Here is a 26428-nt window from a genome sequence, read left to right as displayed (position 1 = left end):
TTCAGCTGTTTTTTTGGGACTTGTCATTTTTTGGACATTTTTGCCATACTATAGCCTTGCCTTTTTGGTCATTTTTTCAACATGCATTATTATGGTGTTTTTGGCTGTTTTTGCAAAATACTATGCTATAGCATGTCTAGACACGCTATTTTGTGCTGTTTTGAGGTGTTTTCAGCTGTTTTTTGGGACTGTCATTTTTGACATTTTTGCCATACTATAGCCTTGCCTTTTTGGTCATTTTTTCAACATGCATTATTATGGTGTTTTTTTGACTGTTTTTGCAAAATTACTATGCTGATGGCATGTCTTGGCACACTATTTATTTTATGCTGTTTTGAGGTGTTTTCAGCTGTTTTTGGGACTTGTCATTTTTTGGACATTTTTGCCATACTATAGCCTTGCCTTTTTGGTCATTTTTTCAACATGCATTATTATGGTGTTTTTGGCAATTTCTGCAAATTACTATGCTATGGCATGTCTTGGCACGCTATTTTCTGTGCTGTTTTGAGGTGTTTTCAGCTGTTTTTGGGACTGGTCATTTTTGACATTTTTGCCATACTATAGCCTTGCTTTTTTGGTCATTTTTTCAACATGCATTATTATGGTGTTTTTGCCGTTTTTGCAAAATACTATGCTATGGCATGTCTTGGCACGCTATTTTTTGCTGTTTTGAGGTGTTTTCAGCTGTTTTTGGGACTTGTCATTTTTGACATTTTTGCCATACTATAGCCTTGCCTTTTTGGTCATTTTTTCAACATGCATTATTATGGTGTTTTTGGCAATTTTTGCAAACATACTATGCTATGGCGTGTCTTGACACGCTATTCTATGCTGTTTTGAGGTGTTTTCAGCTGTTTTTGGGACATGTCATTTTTTGACATTTTTGCCATACTATAGCCTTGCCTTTTTGGTCATTTTTTCAACATGCATTATTATGGTGTTTTTGGCCATTTTGCAAATACTATGCTATGGCATGTCTTGGCACGCTATTTTATGCTGTTTTGAGGTGTTTTCAGCTGTTTTTGGGACTTGTCATTTTTGACATTTTTGCCATACTATAGCCTTGCTTTTTGGTCATTTTTTCAACATGCATTATTATGGTGTTTTTGGCAATGTTTTTGCAAAATACTATGCTATGGCATGTCTTGGACGCTATTTTGTGCTGTTTTGAGGTGTTTTCAGCTGTTTTTTGGGACATGTCATTTTTTGACATTTTTGCCATACTATAGCCTTGCCTTTTTGGTCATTTTTTTCAACATGCATTATTATGGTGTTTTGGCAATTTCTGCAAATACTATGCTATGGCACATCTTGACACGCTATTTTATGCTGTTTTGAGGTGTTTTCAGCTGTTTTTGGGACATGTCATTTTTGACATTTTTGCCATACTATAGCCTTGCCTTTTTGGTCATTTTTTCAACATGCATTATTATGGTGTGTGTTTTTGGCTGTTTTTGCAAAATACTATGCTATGGCACGTCTTGGCACGCTATTTTATGCTGTTTTGAGGTTTTTTCAGCTGTTTTTGGGACTTGTCATTTTTTGGACATTTTTTTGCCATACTATAGCCTTGCCTTTTTGGTCATTTTTTCAACATGCATTATTATGGTGTTTTTGGCAATTTTGCAAAATACTATGCTATGGCACATCTTGACACGCTATTTATGCTGTTTTGAGGTGTTTTCAGCTGTTTTTGGGACTGGTCATTTTTGACATTTTTGCCATACTATAGCCTTGCTTTTTGGTCATTTTTTCAACATGCATTATTATGGTGTTTTTTGACCGTTTTTGCAAAACATTATGTATGCTATGGCACGTCTTGGCACGCTATTTTATGCTGTTTGAGGGTTTTTTCAGCTGTTTTTGGGACTTGTCATTTTTGGACATTTTTGCCATACTATAGCCTTGCCTTTTTGGTCATTTTTTCAACATGCATTATTATGGTGTTTTTGGCCATTTTTGCAACATTCTATGTATGGCGTGTCTTGACACGCTATTTTATGCTGTTTTGAGGTTTTTCAGCTGTTTTTGGGACTTGTCATTTTTTGACATTTTTTTTTGCCATACTATAGCCTTGCCTTTTTGGTCATTTTTTCAACATGCATTATTATGGTGTTTTTGGCAATTTCTGCAAAATACTATGCTATAGCATGTCTTGACATGCTATTTTCTGTGCTGTTTTGAGGTGTTTTCAGCTGTTTTTTTGGGACTGTCATTTTTGACATTTTTGCCATACTATAGCCTTGCTTTTTGGTCATTTTTTCAACATGCATTATTATGTGTTTTTTGGCAATTTTTGCAAAACATTCTATGCTATGGCATGTCTTGGCACGCTATTTTATGCTGTTTTGAGGTGTTTTCAGCTGTTTTTGGGACATGGTCATTTTTGGACATTTTTGCCATACTATAGCCTTGCCTTTTTGGTCATTTTTTCAACATGCATTATTATGGTGTTTTTGGCTGTTTTTTGCAAAATACTATGCTATGATGGCATGTCTTTGCATACTATTTTGCTGTTTTGAGGTGTTTTCAGCTGTTTTTGGGACTTGTCATTTTTTGACATTTTTTTGCCATACTATAGCCTTGCCTTTTTGGTCATTTTTTCAACATGCATTATTATGGTGTTTTTGGCAATTTCTGCAAAATACTATGCTATAGCACATCTGGCACGCTATTTTGTGCTGTTTTGAGGTGTTTTCAGCTGTTTTTGGGACTGGTCATTTTTGACATTTTTGCCATACTATAGCCTTGCCTTTTTGGTCATTTTTTCAACATGCATTATTATGGTGTTTTTTGGACCGTTTTTTGCAAAACACTATGTGATGGCATGTCTTGGCACGCTATTTTATGCTGTTTTGAGGTGTTTTCAGCTGTTTTTGGGACTTGTCATTTTTTTGACATTTTTGCCATACTATAGCCTTGCTTTTTGGTCATTTTTTCAACATGCATTTATGGTGTTTTTGGCCAATTTCTGCAAAATTACTATGCTATGGCACATCTAGCACGCTATTTTATGCTGTTTTGAGGTGTGTTTTCAGCTGTTTTTGGGATGTCATTTTTTGACATTTTTGCCATACTATAGCCTTGCCTTTTTGGTCATTTTTTCAACATGCATTATTTATGGTGTTTTTGGCCTGTTTTTTTGCAAATTCTATGCTATGGCATGTCTTGGCACGCTATTTTATGCTGTTTTGAGGTGTTTTCAGCTGTTTTTGGGACTTGTCATTTTTGACATTTTTGCCATACTATAGCCTTGCTTTTTGGTCATTTTTTCAACATGCATTATTATGGTGTTTTTTGGCACTGTTTTTGCAAAATACTATGCTATGGCATGTCTTGACACGCTATTTTATGCTGTTTTGAGGTGTTTTCAGCTGTTTTTGGGACTGGTCATTTTTGACATTTTTGCCATACTATAGCCTTGCCTTTTTGGTCATTTTTTCAACATGCATTATTATGGTGTTTTTGGCTGTTTTTGCAAAATTACTATGCTATGGCACTTGGCACGCTATTTTATGCTGTTTTGAGGTGTTTTCAGCTGTTTTTGGGACATGTCATTTTTTGACATTTTTGCCATACTATAGCCTTGCTTTTTGGTCATTTTTTTTCAACATGCATTATTATGGTGTGTTTTTTGCTGTTTTTGCAACTTTATACTATGTGATGGCACGTCTTGGCATACTATTTTATGCTGTTTTGAGGTGTTTTCAGCTGTTTTTGGGACATGTCATTTTTTGACATTTTTTTGCCATACTATAGCCTTGCCTTTTTGGTCATTTTTTCAACATGCATTATTATGGTGTTTTTGGCAATTTCTGCAAAATACTATGCTATAGCACATCTAGTGTTTGCACACGCTATTCTTGCTGTTTTGAGGTGTTTTCAGCTGTTTTTGGGACATGTCATTTTTGACATTTTTGCCATACTATAGCCTTGCTTTTTTGGTCATTTTTTCAACATGCATTATTATGGTGTTTTTGACTGTTTTTGCAATACTATGCTATGGCATGTCTTTGCATACTATTTTATGCTGTTTTGAGGTGTTTTCAGCTGTTTTTGGGACATGTCATTTTTGACATTTTTGCCATACTATAGCCTTGCCTTTTTGGTCATTTTTTCAACATGCATTATTATGGTGTTTTTGGCATTTCTGCAAAATACTATGCTATGGCACATGTCTAGACACGCTATTTTATGCTGTTTTGAGGTGTTTTCAGCTGTTTTTGGGACATGTCATTTTTGACATTTTTGCCATACTATAGCCTTGCCTTTTTGGTCATTTTTTTCAACATGCATTATTATGGTGTTTTTTGGCAATTTTTGCAAATACTATGCTATGGCATGTCTTGGCACACTATTTTATGCTGTTTTGAGGTGTTTTCAGCTGTTTTTGGGACATGTCATTTTTTGACATTTTTTGCCATACTATAGCCTTGCCTTTTTGGGTCATTTTTTTCAACATGCATTATTATGGTGTTTTTGGCAATTTTTGCAAATTACTATGCTATAGCACATCTTGACACGCTATTTTATGCTGTTTTGAGGTGTTTTCAGCTGTTTTTGGGACATGTCATTTTTTGACATTTTTGCCATACTATAGCCTTGCTTTTTTGGTCATTTTTTCAACATGCATTATTATGGTGTTTTTGGACCGTTTTTGCAAATTCTATGCTATGGCACGTCTTGGCACACTATTTTATGCTGTTTTGAGGTGTTTTCAGCTGTTTTTGGGACTTGTCATTTTTGACATTTTTGCCATACTATAGCCTTGCTTTTTTGGTCATTTTTTCAACATGCATTATTATGGTGTTTTTGGCAATTTCTGCAAAATTACTATGCTATGGCATGTCTTGGCACGCTATTTTGTGCTGTTTTGAGGTGTTTTCAGCTGTTTTTGGGACATGTCATTTTTTGACATTTTTGCCATACTATAGCCTTGCTTTTTGGTCATTTTTTCAACATGCATTATTATGATGGTTTTTGGCATTTTCTGCAAAATTCTATGCTATGGCATGTCTTGGCACGCTATTTTAATGCTGTTTTGAGGTGTTTTTCAGCTGTTTTTGGGACATGTCATTTTTTGACATTTTTGCCATACTATAGCCTTGCCTTTTTGGTCATTTTTTCAACATGCATTATTATGGTGTTTTTGGCAATTTCTGCAAAATACTATGCTATGGCATGTCTAGACATGCTATTTTATGCTGTTTTGAGGTGTTTTCAGCTGTTTTTGGGACATGTCATTTTTGACATTTTTGCCATACTATAGCCTTGCCTTTTTGGTCATTTTTTCAACATGCATTATTATGGTGTGTTTTTGGCAATTTTTGCAAAATACTATGCTATGGCATGTCTTGGACACGCTATTTTATGCTGTTTTGAGGTGTTTTTCAGCTGTTTTTGGGACATGGTCATTTTTTGACATTTTTGCCATACTATAGCCTTGCCTTTTTGGTCATTTTTTCAACATGCATTATTATGTGTTTTTGACAATTTTTTTGCAAATACTATGCTATGGCATGTCTTGGCACACACTATTTTATGCTGTTTTGAGGTGTTTTCAGCTGTTTTTGGGACTTGTCATTTTTGACATTTTTGCCATACTATAGCCTTGCCTTTTTGGTCATTTTTTCAACATGCATTATTATGTGTTTTTGGCAATTTCTGCAAAATACTATGCTATAGCACATCTTGACACGCTATTTGTGCTGTTTTGAGGTGTTTTCAGCTGTTTTTGGGACATGTCATTTTTGACATTTTTGCCATACTATAGCCTTGCTTTTTGGTCATTTTTTCAACATGCATTATTATGGTGTTTTTGGGCGTTTTTTTGCAACATTCTTATGCTATGGCATGTCTTGGCACACTATTTTATGCTGTTTTGAGGTGTTTTCAGCTGTTTTTGGGACATGTCATTTTTTGACATTTTTTGCCATACTATAGCCTTGCCTTTTTGGTCATTTTTTCAACATGCATTATTATGGTGTTTTTGGCATTTCTGCAAATTCTATGCTATGCTATGTCTTGACACGCTATTTTCTGTGCTGTTTTGAGGTGTTTTCAGCTGTTTTTGGGACTGTCATTTTTTGACATTTTTGCCATACTATAGCCTTGCCTTTTTGGTCATTTTTTCAACATGCATTATTATGGTGTTTTTGGCACTGTTTTTTTGCAAATTACTATGCTATGGCATGTGTCTTGGCACGCTCTTTTATGCTGTTTTGAGGTGTTTTCAGCTGTTTTTTGGGACTTGTCATTTTTTGGACATTTTTTTGCCATACTATAGCCTTGCCTTTTTTGGTCATTTTTTTCAACATGCATTATTATGGTGTTTTTGGCAATTTCTGCAAAATTCTATGCTATGGCATGTCATTGGACACGCTATTTTGTGCTGTTTTGAGGTGTTTTCAGCTGTTTTTGGGACTGTCATTTTTGGACATTTTTGCCATACTATAGCCTTGCCTTTTTGGTCATTTTTTTCAACATGCATTATTATGGTGTTTTTTGGCAATTTCTGCAAAATACTATGCTATGGCATGTCTTGACACGCTATTTTGTGCTGTTTTGAGGTGTTTTCAGCTGTTTTTGGGACATGTCATCATTTTGACATTTTTGCCATACTATAGCCTTGCCTTTTTTGGTCATTTTTTCAACATGCATTATTATGGTGTTTTTTGACTTTTTGCAAAATTACTATGCTATGGCATGTCTTGCACGCTATTTTATGCTGTTTTGAGGTGTTTTTCAGCTGTTTTTGGGACATGTCATTTTTTGGACATTTTTGCCATACTATAGCCTTGCCTTTTTCGGTCATTTTTTCAACATGCATTATTATGGTGTTTTTGGCAATTTCTGCAAATTCTATGCTATGGCACATCTAGCACGCTATTCTGTGCTGTTTTGAGGTGTTTTCAGCTGTTTTTGGGACTGGTCATTTTTGACATTTTTGCCATACTATAGCCTTGCCTTTTTGGTCATTTTTTCAACATGCATTATTATGGTGTTTTTGGACTGTTTTTGCAAAATTCTATGTGATGGCATGTCTTGGCACACTATTTTATGCTGTTTTGAGGTGTTTTCAGCTGTTTTTGGGACTTGTCATTTTTTGACATTTTTGCCATACTATAGCCTTGCCTTTTTGGTCATTTTTTCAACATGCATTATTATGGTGTTTTTGGCAATTTCTGCAAAATACTATGCTATAGCACATGTCTAGACACGCTATTTTGTGCTGTTTTGAGGTGTTTTCAGCTGTTTTTGGGACTGTCATTTTTTGACATTTTTTGCCATACTATAGCCTTGCCTTTTTGGTCATTTTTTCAACATGCATTATTATGGTGTTTTTGGACGTTTTTGCAAATTCTATGCTATGGCGTGTCTTGGCACACTATTTTATGCTGTTTTGAGGTGTTTTCAGCTGTTTTTGGGACTTGTCATATTTTGACATTTTTGCCATACTATAGCCTTGCCTTTTTGGTCATTTTTTCAACATGCATTTTATGGTGTTTTTGGCAATTTTTTGCAAAATACTATGCTATGGCATGTCTTTGACACGCTATTTCTATGCTGTTTTGAGGTGTTTTCAGCTGTTTTTGGGACTGGTCATTTTTTGACATTTTTGCCATACTATAGCCTTGCCTTTTTGGTCATTTTTTCAACATGCATTATTATGTGTGTTTTTGGCTGTTTTTGCAAAATACTATGCTATGGCATGTCTTGGCACGCTCTTTTAATGCTGTTTTGAGGTGTTTTCAGCTGTTTTTGGGACATGTCATTTTTGACATTTTTTTGCCATACTATAGCCTTGCCTTTTTGGTCATTTTTTCAACATGCATTATTATGGTGTTTTGGCAATTTTGCAAAATACTATGCTATGGCATGTCTTGGCATGCTATTTTCTGTGCTGTTTTGAGGTGTTTTCAGCTGTTTTTTGGGACATGTCATTTTTGACATTTTTGCCATACTATAGCCTTGCCTTTTTGGTCATTTTTTCAACATGCATTATTATGGTGTTTTTGGCGTTTTCTGCAAAATACTATGCTATAGCACATTGGACACGCTATTCTGTGCTGTTTTGAGGTGTTTTCAGCTGTTTTTTGGGACTTGTCATTTTTGGACATTTTTTTGCCATACTATAGCCTTGCCTTTTTGGTCATTTTTTTTCAACATGCATTTTATTATGGTGTTTTTGGCAATTTTGCAAAATACTATGCTATAGCACATCTAGACACGCTATTCTGTGCTGTTTTGAGGTGTTTTCAGCTGTTTTTGGGACATGTCATTTTTGACATTTTTGCCATACTATAGCCTTGCTTTTTGGTCATTTTTTCAACATGCATTATTATGGTGTTTTGGACTGTTTTTTTGCAAAATACTATGCTATGGCATGTCTTGGCATACTATTTTATGCTGTTTTGAGGTGTTTTCAGCTGTTTTTTGGGACTTGTCATTTTTTGGACATTTTTTTGCCATACTATAGCCTTGCCTTTTTGGTCATTTTTTCAACATGCATTATTATGGTGTTTTTGGCAATTTTTGCAAAATACTATGCTATAGCACATCTAGACACGCTATTTGTGCTGTTTTGAGGTGTTTTCAGCTGTTTTTGGGACTGTCATTTTTGGACATTTTTGCCATACTATAGCCTTGCCTTTTTGGTCATTTTTTCAACATGCATTATTATGGTGTTTTTGACTGTTTTTGCAAAATTCTATGTATGGCATGTCTTTGCACGCTATTTTATTGCTGTTTTGAGGTGTTTTCAGCTGTTTTTGGGACTTGTCATTTTTTGGACATTTTTGCCATACTATAGCCTTGCTTTTTGGTCATTTTTTCAACATGCATTATTATGGTGTTTTTGGCAATTTTTGCAAAATACTATGCTATGGCACATCTAGCACGCTATTTTGTGCTGTTTTGAGGTGTTTTCAGCTGTTTTTGGGACTGTCATTTTTGACATTTTTGCCATACTATAGCCTTGCCTTTTTGGTCATTTTTTTCAACATGCATTATTATGGTGTTTTTGACTGTTTTTTGCAAATACTATGCTGATGGCACGTCTTTGCATACTATTTTATGCTGTTTTGAGGTGTTTTCAGCTGTTTTTGGGACTTGTCATTTTTTGACATTTTTTGCCATACTATAGCCTTGCCTTTTGGGTCATTTTTTCAACATGCATTATTATGGTGTTTTTGGCAATTTTGCAAAATACTATGCTATAGCACATCTAGACACGCTATTTTATGCTGTTTTGAGGTGTTTTCAGCTGTTTTTGGGACTGGTCATTTTTGACATTTTTGCCATACTATAGCCTTGCCTTTTTGGTCATTTTTTCAACATGCATTATTATGGTGTTTTTGACCGTTTTTGCAAAAACACTATGTATAGCACGTGTCTTGGCACACTATTTTATGCTGTTTTGAGGTGTTTTCAGCTGTTTTGGGACTTGTCATTTTTGACATTTTTGCCATACTATAGCCTTGCCTTTTTGGTCATTTTTTCAACATGCATTATTATGGTGTTTTTGGACTGTTTTCTGCAAAAATACTATGCTATAGCACATCTAGACACGCTATTTTCTGTGCTGTTTTGAGGTGTTTTCAGCTGTTTTTGGGACTGTCATTTTTTGGCATTTTTGCCATACTATAGCCTTGCCTTTTTGGTCATTTTTTCAACATGCATTATTATGGTGTTTTTGGACGGTTTTTGCAAAATACTATGCTATGGCATGCCTTTGCACACTATTCTATGCTTTTTTAGGTGTTTTCAGCTGTTTTTGGGACATGTCATTTTTGGACATTTTTGCCATACTATAGCCTTGCTTTTTGGTCATTTTTTCAACATGCATTATTATGGTGTTTTTGACGTTTTTGCAAAATACTATGTGATGGCACGTCTTTGCATACTATTTTATTCTGTTTTGAGGTGTTTTCAGCTGTTTTTGGGACTGGTCATTTTTTGGCATTTTTTTGCCATACTATAGCCTTGCCTTTTTGGTCATTTTTTCAACATGCATTATTATGGTGTTTTTGGCAATTTCTGCAAAATACTATGCTATAGCACATCTAGACACACTATTCTGTGCTGTTTTGAGGTGTTTTCAGCTGTTTTTGGGACTGGTCATTTTTGACATTTTTGCCATACTATAGCCTTGCCTTTTTGGGTTTTTTCAACATGCATTATTATGGTGTTTTTGACTGTTTTTGCAAAATACTATGTGATGGCATGCCTTTTGCACACTATTCTATGCTTTTTTTTTAGGTGTTTTCAGCTTTTTTTGGGACTTGTCATTTTTTGGACATTTTTGCCCATACTATAGCCTTGCCTTTTTGGTCATTTTTTCAACATGCATTATTATGGTGTTTTTGACCTGTTTTGCAAAATTACTATGTGATGGCACGTCTTTGCATACTATTTTATTCTGTTTTGAGGTGTTTTCAGCTGTTTTTTGGGACTTGTCATTTTTGGACATTTTTGCCATACTATAGCCTTGCCTTTTTGGTCATTTTTTTCAACATGCATTATTATGGTGTTTTTGACCGTTTTTGCAAAATACTATGTGATGGCACGTCTTGGCACACTATTTTATGCTGTTTTGGGTGTTTTCAGCTGTTTTTTGGGACTGGTCATTTTTTGACATTTTTTTTTGCCATACTATAGCCTTGCCTTTTTGGTCATTTTTTCAACATGCATTATTATGGTGTTTTTGGCAATTTCTGCAAAATACTATGCTATGGCATGTCTTAGACACGCTATTCTGTGCTGTTTTGAGGTGTTTTTCAGCTGTTTTTGGGACTGTCATTTTTGGACATTTTTGCCATACTATAGCCTTGCCTTTTTGGTCATTTTTTCAACATGCATTATTATGGTGTTTTTGGACCGTTTTTGCAAATACTATGCTGATGGCACATCTTTGGCACACTATTTTATGCTGTTTTGAGGTGTTTTTCAGCTGTTTTTGGGACTGGTCATTTTTTGACATTTTTGCCATACTATAGCCTTGCCTTTTTGGTCATTTTTTCAACATGCATTTTATGGTGTTTTTGGCAATTTTTGCAAAATACTATGCTATAGCACATCTAGACATGCTATTTGTGCTGTTTTGAGGTGTTTTCAGCTGTTTTTGGGACTGGTCATTTTTGGACATTTTTGCCATACTATAGCCTTGCCTTTTTGGTCATTTTTTCAACATGCATTATTATGGTGTTTTTGACCGTTTTTGCAAAACACTATGTGATAGCACGTCTTGGCACACTATTTTATGCTGTTTTCGGGTGTTTTCAGCTGTTTTTGGGACTTGTCATTTTTGGACATTTTTGCCATACTATAGCCTTGCCTTTTTTGGTCATTTTTTCAACATGCATTATTATGGTGTTTTTGACAGTTTTTGCAAAATACTATGTGATGGCATGTCTTGGAACGCTATTTTATGCTGTTTTGAGGTGTTTTCAGCTGTTTTTGGGACTTGTCATTTTTGGACATTTTTGCATACTATAGCCTTGCCTTTTTGGTCATTTTTTCAACATGCATTATTATGGTGTTTTTGACCGTTTTTGCAAATTACTACGTGATGGCACGTCTTGGAACACTATTTTATGGTTGTTTTGAGGTGTTTTCAGCTGTTTTTGGGACTTGGCATTTTTATGCCATTTTGTGCCATACTATAGCCTTGCTTTTTGGTCATTTTTTTCAACATGCATTATTATGGTGTTTTTGACAGTTTTTGCAAAATACTATGTGATGGCAGTCTTGGAACACTATTTTATTCTGGTTTTGAGGTGTTTTCAGCTGTTTTTGGGACTTGTCATTTTTGGACATTTTTGCCATACTATAGCCTTGCCTTTTTGGTCATTTTTTCAACATGCATTCTTATGGTGTTTTTGACCGTTTTTGCAAAATACTACGTGATGGGCACGTCTTGGCACACTATTTTATGCTGTTTTGAGGTGTTTTCAGCTGTTTTTGGGACTTGGCATTTTTGGACATTTTTGCCATACTATAGCCTTGCCTTTTGGTCATTTTTTCAACATGCATTATTATGGTGTTTTTTGACAATTTTTGCAAAATACTATGTGATGGCACGTCTTTGGAACACTATTTTATGGCTGTTTTGAGGTGTTTTCAGCTGTTTTTGGGACTTGTCATTTTTGGACATTTTTGCCATACTATAGCCTTGCCTTTTTGGTCATTTTTTCAACATGCATTCTTATGGTGTTTTTGACCGTTTTTGCAAAATACTACGTGATGGCACGTCTTGGCACACTATTTTATGCTGTTTTGAGTGTTTTCAGCTGTTTTTGGGACTTGGCATTTTTGGACATTTTGTGCCATACTATAGCCTTGCCTTTTTGTTCATTTTTTAAACATGCATTTTTATGGAGGTTTTTTTTCTGCAATTTTTCCAAAATACTATGCTATAGCACGTCTCGGCATGCTTTTTTATGCTGTTTTCAGCTGTTTTTGGGACTCTTCATTTTTGGACATTTTTGGCCATACTATAGCCTTGCCTTTTGTGATCATTTTTTCAGCATGCATCATTATGATGTTTTTTGGATATTTTTGCAACATATGACATGTCTAAAAACCTGCCGAAAACCACATTAAAACACATGAGACAGCATGCAAAGACACACCATAACATTGGATTTTGCAAAAAAAAAAGGCCAAAAACACAATGAAGTAGTATGTTGAAAAAATTACCAAAAATGCCATACTATAGTATGGCAAAAAATGTCAAAAAATGACCAGTCCAAAAAATTTCCAAAAAACCACATTGAACCATCTAAAATGTCATGCAGAGACACGCCATAGCATAGGATTTTGCATTAACAGTCATAAACACAGTAAAACCGGATGTTTGAAAAATGACCGAAAATGCCATACTATAGTATGGCAAATATGTCCAAAAATGACAGGTCCAAAAAACTGCCGAAAACCACATTAACCCATTTTAAATGGTATGCAGAGACACACCATAGCAAAAGATATTGGAAAAAATATCGAAACACCATAAAATAGCACCTTGAAAAAATGACTAAAAATGCCGTACTATAGTATGTAAATGTCAAAAAATGACAGGTCCAAAAAACTGCCAAAACCACATCAGACCTCATACAATGGCATTCACAGACAAGACCATCGCATAGTATTTTGCAAACACAGCCCGAAACATAGTAAAACAGCATGCTGAAATAATGACCAAAAATTCCATTCCATAGTGTGGCAAAAATCTCAAAAAATGACATGCCAAAAAAAACCCCCAACAAACACATTTTAAACAATTTCAAATGTCAAGAATTCATGACATTCTTGACATGAATTCTTGACATTTGAAATTTAAGAAAGAATCACAGGATAGTATGTCATCCCAAATATGATAAAATACTATACTATAGCATGCCATCAGAAATATGACAAAAAAAAGTTCTGTTAACGTATGTTGTCTAAAATATAATAAAACTGCTATACTATAGTATATCATCCAAATTACATTAAACTGCTATACTATAGTATGTCATACAAAATATGATTTAAAAAAAAAAGTCATACTATGGTATGTCGTCCAAATATGATTTTTTTTTTAATGAATACTATAGTGTGTTTATAAAAATTGCAGAAAAAAAAAACATTTTATACAATGTTTTTCAAAGTATCATCAACAAGTCATATTATAGTATTTCTTCCAAAATATCATAAAGACATTGCATAGTATTTTTTTTCCAGAATAGCATAATAAAATCATATGAATCAATAAATGTTTTTTTTAAACATAAAGATTAATGAATTAATCAGTTCATTCATTCATACTATAGTATAACTACCTACAGTATGTTGTTCAAAATAGCACTAAAAAGGCGTAGTCATCAAAAAAATTCTTCTGTATGTCAGAAGTAGAACTTTTCTGGAATATCAGTGTCTTTATTACTAATACTGATGTTACAGTCGTCATTCGTAATAATCACTGTAAAAATGCAAGTTAATTACTATTATAATTGTATTTATCAATCTACACTAGTGTCGCAGTTCCTCACTTTGGCCACTGGAGGGCAGTAAACACAAATGTATACTTAAATATAGCCGCCATAAAAGTCATTAAATACATAAAAGAGGAGTTCATATCTAAAGAAATAAATATATACTCAGTCAGAGGATTTAGAAGAGAAAAATCGTATTTACCAAAAGATGAATACTTTTAAAAAATAAATGAAATGTGTGAGTCGAAATGATTCTAGAGGAAAAGCTAAAGAGATGATTAAGTGATTAAAGTGATTCTTGTTTCTGATCAATATAAAAGCAGCATTTACAATTTACAAATGTAGCCTATAAGAGTGCTGTTGGCTGGATTGCCCTTACACTAATTTTATACCAGCTTCAAGTCAGACACAAAACCATACTGATACTTCCTGGAAGTATTTTTTTATTTATTTATGAATTTATTCCTAAAGGCACAGTGCACTTAAATAATTATTGCTGAAAATGTGGTAGTGTTAGTCAAAGGCTAATTTCAAATGAAAGAAAACAAAGGCTAAGTCTTTAAGATATGAGTAACAATAAATATTATTAAGTATGTTCGGCAGCTTCAATAGTTGGCAGCTTTCGGGCTCTGACTATCTTTATTTATAGGCTACTTAAAAATTAAAAATTGTTATTATTATTATCAGTATAAATATCTGATTTGTTGCCTCTAAAAAATACGTTTTTCGTTTTGTATGCTCTGCTGCCTTAATGTGCTCCTCCTGAATTACTGGGAATTTATTCTGTTGTAATTTTGAGCGAAAGCATTTTAATCCCATTGTCACTGCTTTGGTATGTCATTGCTTATGCTACTTAACTTGTAGCTCCGAGTTTTTGTTTCGCACACAAAACTAACTTCAAATAGTGAGTAAAACGCTTCCGATTTTAGCTGAAACTTTTTGAGCAACACCTCAAATTTGAGTAAGATGTTGAGGCGGTTCGTCAAAGCAAAATATCCTCTTTATAGTTAAAAAATAGTTAAACCCACTTTTTGAATCTGGTTTTTCCGATGTTTTCGGGTGCACTTAGAGGCAGCACCGCTACCTGTCTATCGGGTCCAGCTGATCTGAGTAAGCATGATTCACAGAGGCGTCGACCTGTGTGGACAAACAGCAGCACCTCAAACACCTTCATCAGATGGCAGCTCCTGACCCGTGTTTCATGTGCGACCTGTCTGGATGGAGGAGACTCTAAAACTGGCGGTAGGTTTCTTATAATTAAACATTTCTTCTATAGGAAGTCTAAAAGTAGCTTAGATGCGCTCGGCTCACGAGTTTCGTTTTAGTATCCGCGGCACATGTTTCACTGCAAGTTGAAACACGTCTCGTCGAGGTAAACTGTTTTATATTGTGACGTTGATATTACGTTTCTTATTTTTTAAAATGTTGTTATCGCAGAATTAATCGTAAAATTGTATGGAGCTGCTTTTTCATTGTTTGCTTGCCACATATTAACCATTTGAAACCTGAGCTGACGTCAGTTTTATTGTGCTGCGTTTCCCTCACAGGCGACTTAACCCTTTGAAACCCGAGCAAATTCATTTGATATTTATGCAAAACAGAAGGTACTTAACAAATTGGCAAGAAATGTAATGGTGACCAAAAAAATTATCAATAAACAGTTGGTTGTTGTTGTTTTTTTTTTTTTTTTAAATAAGCAGAAAATTAGAGAACCTGACAGAAAATTATATTTATAGATAGTATAATTATATATCTAAAAATAATTCTTCAGGAAAAAAGATTTTTTTTTTCAGGATAGTTTTTGTTTTTTGCTTTTCTGCTTTTTTTACTTTTTTTTTTTTTTTTTTTTACTTTTTGAAATAGTTTCTTGCATTTTTCTCTTGTTAAATTGCTCATTGCCTTCTCTCCATGTTTTTGAATGAATTCAAACTAATATGGTCCCATTTCAAAGGATTAATCTGCAGGATGGTTCCAGCTGTTCAGATCTGAGGATTGACAGCTTTTTCTGTCTTAAAATGGAAAGTATGTTTAGGTTTTGGACTGTTTGTTGGACAAAACCAGCAATTTAAAAATGTCACCTTTGGTCTCCAGGCAGGGTTGGCCCTAGACTTTTGAGGACCCCAGGCAGTATTTTTAAATTTCAGTTTAAATACACATAATATACAAATAAGCATATAAGCATATGACTATATCAGCAGCAACACTATTTTTAAATAGTCTACAGGTAATAAAGTATTTAGCCCCACTCTCACCGCACAAAAGCTCCACTAACAGCCACCAACCACTGACTTTTGTATGTGATGGGAAAAGGTTGCAATCAATATTATGCTAATTTAGCCCTTTAACCAGTGAGAAAAAAAAAAAAAAAGTAACCACCATGACATTTTCACTGGCCTCCATGGTGCTTTTTATCGTGTACTAACTTGTTGTTTTAGCCTGTCTGTGCTGTTGAATGTAATACACACGAAGAAAGAAAAATAAAGACATGTCTGCTACAGAGACAAGTACGCAGCTCAGGTGCACTGGCTTGTGGAAATAAGTCTTTAGCCTATTTTAGCAGGTTTCCGCACGTTTAAAAAATATAAACTCTAGTCATGGTGGAAAATTGACATTTGTCTGTTAACCCCTAAACTTATGAATTTATTTTTTTTTAAACCGTACAATCTCATGAGTGCTTGTTTAGTTGGGTACAGTAAATAACTTAGCCTGCTTAAAATTGTTCATTTTGCCCATCACTGAGCATATTGTTTTGTTACTCTTATTGGCAAAAAGGCACCAACTGTCAGGTCTTGTTTAGAAAGTTCCGTTTTTATTTTATATATTTTTACATTGTTTCATGTTCATTTAAAAAAAAAATTAAGATCAGGAGACCCTGAGCAAATGTTTATATCCCATAATGGGAAGGGCTGGCTCCGTCTGTTAATATTGATGAGCATTTTTTATACTACTTTCTGACATTTTCTACATACAGCTGTTCACAAAGAGTTAAAGTATTGCAGTGCTTTATCAAGTCACAACTGTCACTGTGATAAAAACACATACTTCTCACTCTAGCCTGAAGTTCTCCTTCACAACTGTTGATCGTTATCTGTACAATGTCCTGTTCACGCTAACGGTTAAGTTATGTGTTGACAGTTACTGTTCTCTGAAAATCCACAGCTCAGTAAAGTACTTTATTTTTTAATTCAGCAAAAATAAGAGTTTGAGACGGAGTCTTATGTCACTATTTTTAATTTATTGTAATGTCCAATGTCTAATGGCATAATATTTGAGATAAAGGGATGCATTTTTGTCTTAACTCTATTATATATGGTAATTATTGAATATGTGCTAGGTGGACAGTGGCACCCACAACGGGGGGGGGGGGGGTCAGTATTTCCATTTTGACAGTTTTCAACAAGCCCATCTGCTTCAGCAAGTTAATCAAACTCCTGATATTCAATTACAGCTCTTGGTTTTGGTGCCACCCCAAGATTTTCAGTATAAAGCCGTATATCGATACACAATCTGTTCTTGCACCTCTTATAATTAACGGGTACATAGTCTGACATCTCTGCTTTGTGTCCTCAGCGATGGCGATGGAGAGCAGTCTGTGGACGACCTGTGACTACAGCAACAATGTCACCTTCTTCTACAATTTAGTGGATAAGAAGATCAGCGTAGTGTGGACGACGCGGGACTTTGTTGTGATTGGACTGGGCTTGACAGTATGTCTAATCGTAGTCCTGGCCAACCTGATGGTGATGGTGGCCATCTCTATAAACCGCCTCTTCCACTTCCCCATTTACTACCTCCTGGGTAACATGGCTGCGGCGGACTTGTTTGCTGGTATCGCCTACGCCAACTTGATGTTGCACACGGGCCCCTGGACCAGCACACTCACCAAGGAGCAGTGGTACATCCGTGGGGCTTTAATCGACATCAGTCTGACAGCCTCTGTGGCCAACCTGCTAGCTGTCGCCGTGGAGCGCCACCAGAGCATCATCACCATGCAGCTGCACAGCAAGATGACCAAGCGGCGTGTGGTGCTGCTGATCGTCTGCATCTGGGCTGTGAGCATCATCATGGGCCTGGTGCCCTCGACGTTTTGGAACTGCGAGTGCGACCTGGCTGATTGCTCCACCGTCGCTCCTCTCTACAGCCGCCGCTTCCTCATATTTTGGGCAGTTCTCAACCTGCTCACTTTCCTTATCATGGTGGCAATGTACACTCGCATCTTCGTCTACGTGAGATACCAGACATGGTATGCATCTCAGCACACGTTGGACGTGCAGCACAGGCAGACTGTTATCAACCTGATGAAAACGATCTCCATGGTCCTGGGTGAGAGGTTGTTTGTGTGCAAACATGAACTGCTGAATGTTAGTTTTGGGTCAAAGGTCACGTTTGTGTGGTTTTTGCTGTTAATGAAGCACAAAACAAAGTCTAGCGCTGGCTAACTATAAAAATACACATCAACAGCAAAATATTAGACTTATATTTTTGCACTTTTCTTGCACTTTTGCACATTTCACATCAGTTTTCTCACAAAAATGCATCTGCTTCCTTATTGATATTTTATCAGAAAGTAAGGTGTAAAGGCTTCTTGCAAATCACTTGTTTGTTAAGGGAAATTTTATATTTTGAAGATGTCAAAAGTCTACTAATAGTGCTATTACTCAGCTGTTACACATATTGCTTCATGCAGTCTCCCACTTCCCCCCTGAAACCAGTTCTGCAGCTCTAGCTTGTTTGTTTGTGAGAGTGTGATAACCAAAGCTATTTCATGTTTTTTAAAAAAAAACCATGGAAGTCACATTTCTCGTCACAATATACCTCTGATTATTCAGGTGACTCATCTCCTGGAGGCAAATATTGGCTAAATGGCAGTCAAATTTGATATTAAGCAATCAGATGCAAATATTTCCTAATGCTCTGAAGCTGTACTTTCAGATAACTGAAAGTACACAGCTGACTTTGTGGAAGGTGTGAGTGTATTGTTGTCAACTCTATCACTAATCTATCTCTAATCTCTGCAGGTGCCTTTGTGATTTGCTGGATGCCCGGCCTCGTCACTCTCTTACTGGACGGGCTGCTGGGTAAAGCCAGCCACGCCAACGCCTATGAGAAGTTCTGTTTGGTGATAGCAGAGTGCAACTCTCTGGTCAACCCCATCATCTATTCCCTGCGAGACAACGAGATGCGGCAGACATTCAAGCGGATCCTGTGCTGCCTGTGTCAGAGAGGTGGTAACCAGCAGAGGGAGCTGTCACCTGCCGAGATCGACTCGCCACTGCCAGAGGTACGTGACATGACAACCAGGGATACTCAACTTGCTTTGCCGCAGGGTCACTTTTGCAAAAATGACAGGAGGCTGCGAGCCAGTTAATGAACAAATATTAATATGATTTACCAAATGAATGAATAATCAAGGCAAATCCAGCAGCAGCAGCTGTGCACAGGTGAGGTGTATGCAGTTGCCCTTTGTGGATTTGAGCTCTATTTTGATGCTTTTATGCACTCTGTCACCTTATTTACATTCAAAGTACAAAAAAATGTCCTAATATGAATTAGAAAATGGCCAGCACTCTATCACAGATCAAATCTGGCCCAGGGGCCCTAAGATGAGTACTACTGCTTTGCACCCTTAAAGCACATTAGGTTTTTATTTCAGGTTAGGTATCTGTTCCTGTGGTCTAGATGTAAAAAAGCCCCATATTCTAATTATTGCTCGGCTGTTACGCCCCCTCAGTGACTCATGCAGGTTTTCACTTCCAATTCACCAATGCACATGCTGATTTCCTGTGTAAAACATCAGATGCTTTGTACCTGATATGAGAAGGAACCAGCAAATTCCCCCTTCTTGATTTCTTTTTTTCATTTTGTTGATCTTTGTGTCAAGACTGCTTTTCTAATAAAAGTGGCTGGAGGGAAACCATTAAAACTACAGCTGCTAACTTTTACCTAAAAAAAAAACTAACTTTTTTCATATTTGAATAAAAAATATATAATAAAAAATCACATTCCTATATACATTGCTTGCAGTTCACCAGCAGTGATTGACAGCTGTGTTAGAGACTACTCTGCTCTGATCGGTTGTTTTTGGCAGTATTATTCTAGTGAATGCCATTATAATAAGTAGGAACATGAAAGAGTAGGAGAAACTTTTTTCCCCCATCTATCTTATGTACTTCTTTCCCAATATAGAAACAGTTTCAGCAAATATGAGTTATTTTTATCAAAGATACCAACTGTAGCTTTAAATAACTATATGCTGAGTTATTGTTAGAAAATAGGATAGTAACCATTTCCTAAATTTTCTTTTATGTCCTCCTAATAAATTATGTTTTTTCTACAGGAAAGTCTTGGCTGTATCCAGAAGTCAGAGGAACAGGCCATCTGTACTAACGGTAAAGAGGAAAGCTGGACGATGCTGGGGCTATGATGGCTGTATGCCTGCAATTTAAACAAATATTGACTTTAACTGTCATCTAACCAACACAGACAGTGATATTCTTTGGTTTTTCTGCTGGATGTCAGTCAACTCCTGCCAAATGACCTCTCTTCCGTGTTTAAATTTGTAAATTGAATGAAAAATATATAAAGATGCATCTTTTGAAAAGGATTTTATCTGTGTGGGACAAATGCTTTCATCTCTCTGGTGTTTTCCTTTGTCTCGCCAAGGCTGACAGATTCACATATTAATCAAAAGATGGTGCAATCTCTCCTTTTATTACATTTGACTATCACAAGAGCATTTGTGACAAATTATAAAATGAAACACTCCTAAAATCTGAAATCAAATACTGAAAAATCACACTAAATCATTTTTATTAATTTTCTAATAAGAACACTACATTTTGTCATATTCTTCCTTTTTGTTTTACTCTTTCTAGAACAATTCTAAAGTTGAGGTATAAAAGGAGTTCATACAGACTCACAAGTCTGAAAACAGTGGGGGTTATATACAAGAGAAATGGAAAGACAGAGGTAGAGAGAGGGGTAAATACAAGGGAAAGAGGGGAGATACAAATATACTAATAATAAAAACAAAGAAATCAAAAGGGTTTCAGAAACCATTTGGTGCTGTGGAAGTCATTTAGTCAAAATCCAAAGGAGATTTAAACATGATCAACAGTCAAATAAAAATTCTGTGATCTAAAAATTGCAGATCTGTTGCAAAAATACAATGTTTACAATGATGTCTGAAGTTATCAGACATGAATGACTTTGCTGTACTCATTATTTTGATGCAAGTTGACATTATCGGTGCATTTGCTTTAATGTGAAGGTCTGCCTCTCTTCACAAGAATTAACAATTTTAAATTAAGTTTATTTTTAGCAGTTAAATTCCTCAAACAAAATTCGGTATTAACTTCCTCTTTTATCTGTGAAGTACTGCTTGCATATTCACAAAATAGCATCACAACCTCAAAGAATTAAAAACTAAACGGGCACTTGGAGAGCACAGAGCCCCACTAAGGCCTAACGCATCATATCGCAATGTTAACAATAGTAAAAGCTAATTTGTGTAACACAGATCCACTCCGAAATGTAATGGGTTCCTCTTTAGCCCACATTACAGCCTTCCAACAAGTTTCATAAAAATCAGGGACAGTCAGCTGGTAAAATAATTGCCAACTAATTTCATAATAAGTTATTGTGTTTGATTTTTATTTTAAGGAAAAAGAAAAATTCTGCGGTACCAGCTTGTTAAATGTGAATATTTTCTGGTTTCTTTCCTCCCTTATGACAGTAAACTGAATATCTTTGGGTTGTGGACAAAACAAGACATTTGAGGACGTCATCTTAGGCTTTGGGACATTTTAAAAAATTTTCTGACATTTTTTGACCACACAACTAGTCAATTAATCAAGAAAATAATTGACAGATTAATCCACGATGAAAATAATCATTAGTTGCAGCCCCAAAACAGAAAGTTAAAAGAATAACTTGAGCATATTGAAAATAAAGATTGAGAGAGTGACTGTAAAAAAGTAGAAACTGGGGGGTTATCGGATGGGAAGGGGGTCCATAACTCTGTACGGCAAAGCACACCAAATAATGTCCATTGCAGAACCTCAACTGATACAACTGTCTTTCCACAGCACCAAACGTGACACCTGTAAACCCTACATTGCCACCCGGTTATGTAACAAAAAGACCTAAATAATATTCAAAATCGATACAGAGAGTTATCGTGAATCCTGTGACACAAAGGCCAAAGAAAACTGGCATCTCAACCAAAACATCAAAGTTTATAAAAGAAAAAAAAAATACTGAAACATACACAAACTGTACAGTGACATCCATTACAACAGGTAGAAAAAGGGGGAGGGGGGCATGATAATTTGGTGTGGCGATAACGTTATTCATAAGATACAGTCGTATGAACTGTGATGAGTAACAAAACAAGTAATTAGATGTGGGATATCACGTGACCAGCTTATAAGCTCAAGTTTTGTTCTGTAACATATGGTTTTAACAAAGTCTCGACCGACACTTAAATCTTCATAAGGCTGTACCTTACTATCAAAAATGCTTTTGTTATTCACATAACAGTTAATGTATAAAATAGTTCCAAAAAAGAATGAAAATCCCCCAAAAACGTTGAAGGTTTTTGTCTTAAACACGAGTTTTACCACACCCAGTGCTGCCTCTTTTTTTGGTAACAGAGGAGAGAGAGAAGCCCTTGCCCAATCGGCCATAGAACTAAAAACAAAATAGTTGTGGTTTTACCAGAAGGTATTAAAGGAAGGGTTAAGGGGAGAGCATACCTTCGATGCTCACAATCAAAAACAGGTGTGATATGACGGTCCTCACTCCACCCACCCTCCCATGACGCCCCACAACAAAAAACCCCAAAAAATCAAATCAACTTGAGGCATGACAACACCACACAGAGAGACACAGATACAAATATAATTCCCTCCTCTCCTCAAACTGAAAAGGTGGCTGTGCACCAACTTTAGAGAGACACAGAGTAGCATTATTACATTGCTGAACGTGGTATTTTTGGTTTTGGTACAACAGAAGGTTGTAGTGTGTTGCCTCGGGCTCACAAGCTTTGAATGTTTCAAGTTGGGGAGGGTGGGGGGGGGGATCTCAGTCGAAACCCGCCCCAACCTGGTGTGTCATTGGCTGGTGGAAGCACCCAGTCTCTATAATGCTTACAAAGGTCAGAGGGCACCAGCCAGTTTGACTAAGACATCCCAAGAACACTGTACACACGCCCACACAGAGACACACACATCATTAGCAATACATGATGCACTTTTTCCTTTTTGGTCTGACTGTAATAATTATACCCTTTATTTTTTATTTATTTTTTTGTTAATAAAAACGAAGCTAAAAACTTGGAAGGTTAAATGAAAAACAATATCACGCCTAAAAGTCCTACATGCATGGAAGACAGTCACGTTTCTAAATTCATGTCACGTTTGTCCCAATAACACATCGATGCCCCACAATCTTTCCGCCCTTCATCGTCACTTAGATGCTTTATTGAGCTCATTTTTGGTGGTGGCTGGTGCATTCTTGGTGAAACAGCATTAGAAAATAGCCTACAATCAAATAAACTAGTGGACAGAAAGCAAGAAGTAAAGTCTACAAGCCATCTACCAACACCCTCTATTGGTTAGCAACAAAAAAGGGCTACTAGTTACATCCACTCAACCAAAGATATCCTCCTCTCTCTGCCCTTTCCTCCTCTTCTCACCAGCCCTATTATCACCTGTCCTGCCTGGTATAGAGCAGTGATCCCCTTAACTACCCGCTGACAGGTAGAGACACCCATAACAAGGATGCTAACTTTTGTGCTTGACACATCGTTTATGTCAGCTCACTATGAAAACGACCGCAAAGTGGTGAGGCGTGGGTTGGGGGGGGGGGGGGGGGGTGGGGGGTGTTGCATGCACTGTTGTGCACATCTCACTTTATATTAAATCTCCAACAGAATTAAACACTGAGCGATAACGGACTGGAAGATACAGCAGTGTCTTGTGTTTAGTTGGCAGAGGGTGATCTCGGAGGAACAGATGTGTTGACAACTACCGGGGCAGCACTTTGGTACGAGCGAGGTGAGCAGAGCTCCCTGGTGATCCGTATCAACAGTTTGGCTGTCAAACGCCAAGGCTTCAAGAGATACAGGCAATCACACACAGTTTTCCAAAGCAAAGGGTCGAGTGCAGAGGTCAACAGCACATGGACAAGCTGTGTGAGTACTTTGTGGAGTTAACGTGCATATACACATAATGTACAGACATCATGTTCAACTACACAGCTGGGTCAGTGGTTTTTCAAGAAGTCCTTGATAGGAGAGATGTTTTCTATATGTCTCAGCATCAGTAAGCTCCAATCCTCTTTTTACTCTGGAGCTTCTAGCATTGAAGTGGAGCTGTGGGGTGGAGGGAAAACTCCTCCTAACTACTGTTCGGCTGTCCTGTGTTCCAGCACAGTGTGGTGTTTATGAAATGCGAGCGCAGCCTCGTGCGGCTGTCTAGTTGAGAGACGAGGGAATAGTGAAAAATGAGGACAGAGGATGGTAGTCAGAGCAGACCGCTGTGGGAATGAAGAGATGGCGGGGAGAGCCACCGAATCAGTTGGAGGTGTCAGAGTGGACGCTGCCAGGAGGACCGGGAGGAGAGGTGACCGAGGGGGGGTTGGTGGTGTCCTGCCAGCTGTTAGCCTGCAAACAGTCAAGGAAGACATTGTTCTGCTTGAAGAGGGAGTTTTATAATTGGTAATCTAAATCAGCTATATTTACGCTTACAAGCCAAATGACACAGCCTTGGGATAGCTTACTGGTTGCAACAAAATGCAATTAATTCCTAAGAACTACTAATCCGATAACACATGATATCAGCTGTTTATGTTCAGCTCAGAATAAGCAGAGAATGCATACTTGTATGTATGCTTTCTTACACATATATATGGCAAGAGAAATTGGCATTCTCAAGGAGTAATCTAGCTGGGGAGATCTGTTTTTTTCTGATCCTCTTCCTCAATTTACAGAAACCAAGTTTCTTTTTTTTTCCTGATGTTTAAGAAATCATCTTACTGGAGAAAGCCCACTTTAACATGGTTACTTAAACCGGACCTATTCTGCTCATTTGCAGGGTCATACTTGTTCAAGTATGCATCTTAAATAAATGTTTACATGCTTTAATAGTCATTAACACTTTATTTTCCTCATACAGTCTGTGCTGGAACACCTGTATTTGCCCTTTGTCTGAAACGCATTGTTTAGCGTCAGTCTCTTTCACCCCCAGCCTTCCTGGAAAAGCCTAGTTGGCTCTGATTGGTCAGCGTTTCTGGATCTTCTACATTGCTGCCAGGGCCACACAATGACGGCACTTTTTACCATGAAAAATTAACATTAACAGTTTATTAACACAACTAGACGCGTTCCAGTAGGAGTATGATCTGAAGTTAGGGAGAAATTGACAATATTGGCAACCAAGATTACATGTTTCCCTGATGTTGGTATGCAGCTTCTCGTAGCAGTGTAGGCTAAGTCATGTCAACAGTTGCAGTCGCGTGCCTGTAGCAGATGCATGTAAGAAATCAGGCGCACTATGACATCACACTGTAGCCAGAGCAGATAAAACGGTTGGAAAAAGAAAATTCAGAACACACTGAGGTTTTTGCTCACATGGATTACTTCTACATTTGTTTGCCTCCTTATTTGTTCTTATAAGTTTTGACCGTGTTTTAATATGAACATCCTTCAATGTAACTATGTATAAGACAAAATACAGAAAGCATAAAAGGTACCCTTTGAGTGCATTTTAACACATAAGCCACATTTTATAAATTGCTGAAACTAAATTCTCTCTCAAATAATTAAGCAAGAAGTAGTTATTGCTTCATTGTCACATCCCATTGATTTGGTGATTTGCAAATTAAAGAGACCTCGATGTTGAGGTTAACACTGGGTATAGTTGCTTAAAGTAGGATAATTTCAGTGTACAGCTAGAAGCTTAATCACATTTAAAAAAAGGAAAAGGAAAAAAAAGGAAAAAGATGATCATAATAATGCTGTTTAAACAATTGTAAAATGTATAACAGAAACAAAATCTGAGCAAACTGAGCCGAGCATATTCCAGTCAAATATCCTGATTATTAACTGCAAACTAATTCATTACAAAAGGAGTTTTTTTTTTTTACTCACATCCAGGCGATGAGGGGTGTAGAGGCCACTACCCGACAGCTCCTCATAGCCGCCCGTCAGGTGTGTAGCACGGTGCAGGGTATCCACCTGTCAGAGACAAAACACACCCACAAATTTCAACACAAATTTCACCACATTAAACAGTGTCTCATTTTAACTAAACCACAGACTGGACAGATGAGCGAGTGTCCACAAACCTCTACTGTCTGCAACAGAGCCAGTCTATATTACTGACTGCTTTCCTGCCAGTGATCTCGTTTTAATGACAGTTGTTTTCCAGTCGATGCGACCACTAAACATTGTG

General features: G+C 36.6%; 2 protein-coding genes across 3 annotated transcripts in view; one reads left to right on the top strand and one right to left on the bottom strand.

Annotated features, from left to right (window-relative positions):
• The first annotated feature begins 15088 nt into the window (after window positions 1–15088).
• On the top strand, window positions 15089–20577 carry lpar2a (lysophosphatidic acid receptor 2a). The gene is made up of 4 exons (XM_042504814.1): window positions 15089–15215; window positions 17544–18296; window positions 18992–19254; window positions 20311–20577. Exons 2-4 carry the CDS (start codon window positions 17546–17548, stop codon window positions 20395–20397), a joined length of 1101 nt encoding a protein of 366 aa, XP_042360748.1. The 5' UTR covers window positions 15089–15215; window positions 17544–17545; the 3' UTR covers window positions 20398–20577.
• A 1228-nt stretch (window positions 20578–21805) lies between these two features.
• pbx4 (pre-B-cell leukemia transcription factor 4) overlaps window positions 21806–26428 on the bottom strand; it is a 33635-nt gene continuing 29012 nt past the window's right edge. For both annotated transcript variants that reach the window (XM_042504810.1, XM_042504809.1), the window contains 2 exons: window positions 26125–26211; window positions 21806–24639 (listed from right to left, as the gene is read on the bottom strand). In XM_042504810.1, the coding sequence (XP_042360744.1) occupies window positions 24550–24639; window positions 26125–26211 (177 nt within the window). In that variant the 3' untranslated portion in view covers window positions 21806–24549. The remainder of the gene's footprint in view (window positions 24640–26124; window positions 26212–26428) is intronic.

Source organism: Plectropomus leopardus, chromosome 17 (assembly GCF_008729295.1).
Source record: "Plectropomus leopardus isolate mb chromosome 17, YSFRI_Pleo_2.0, whole genome shotgun sequence".
Lineage (NCBI taxonomy): Eukaryota > Metazoa > Chordata > Actinopteri > Perciformes > Serranidae > Plectropomus > Plectropomus leopardus.
This window is presented reverse-complemented; position numbering and strand designations above follow the sequence as displayed.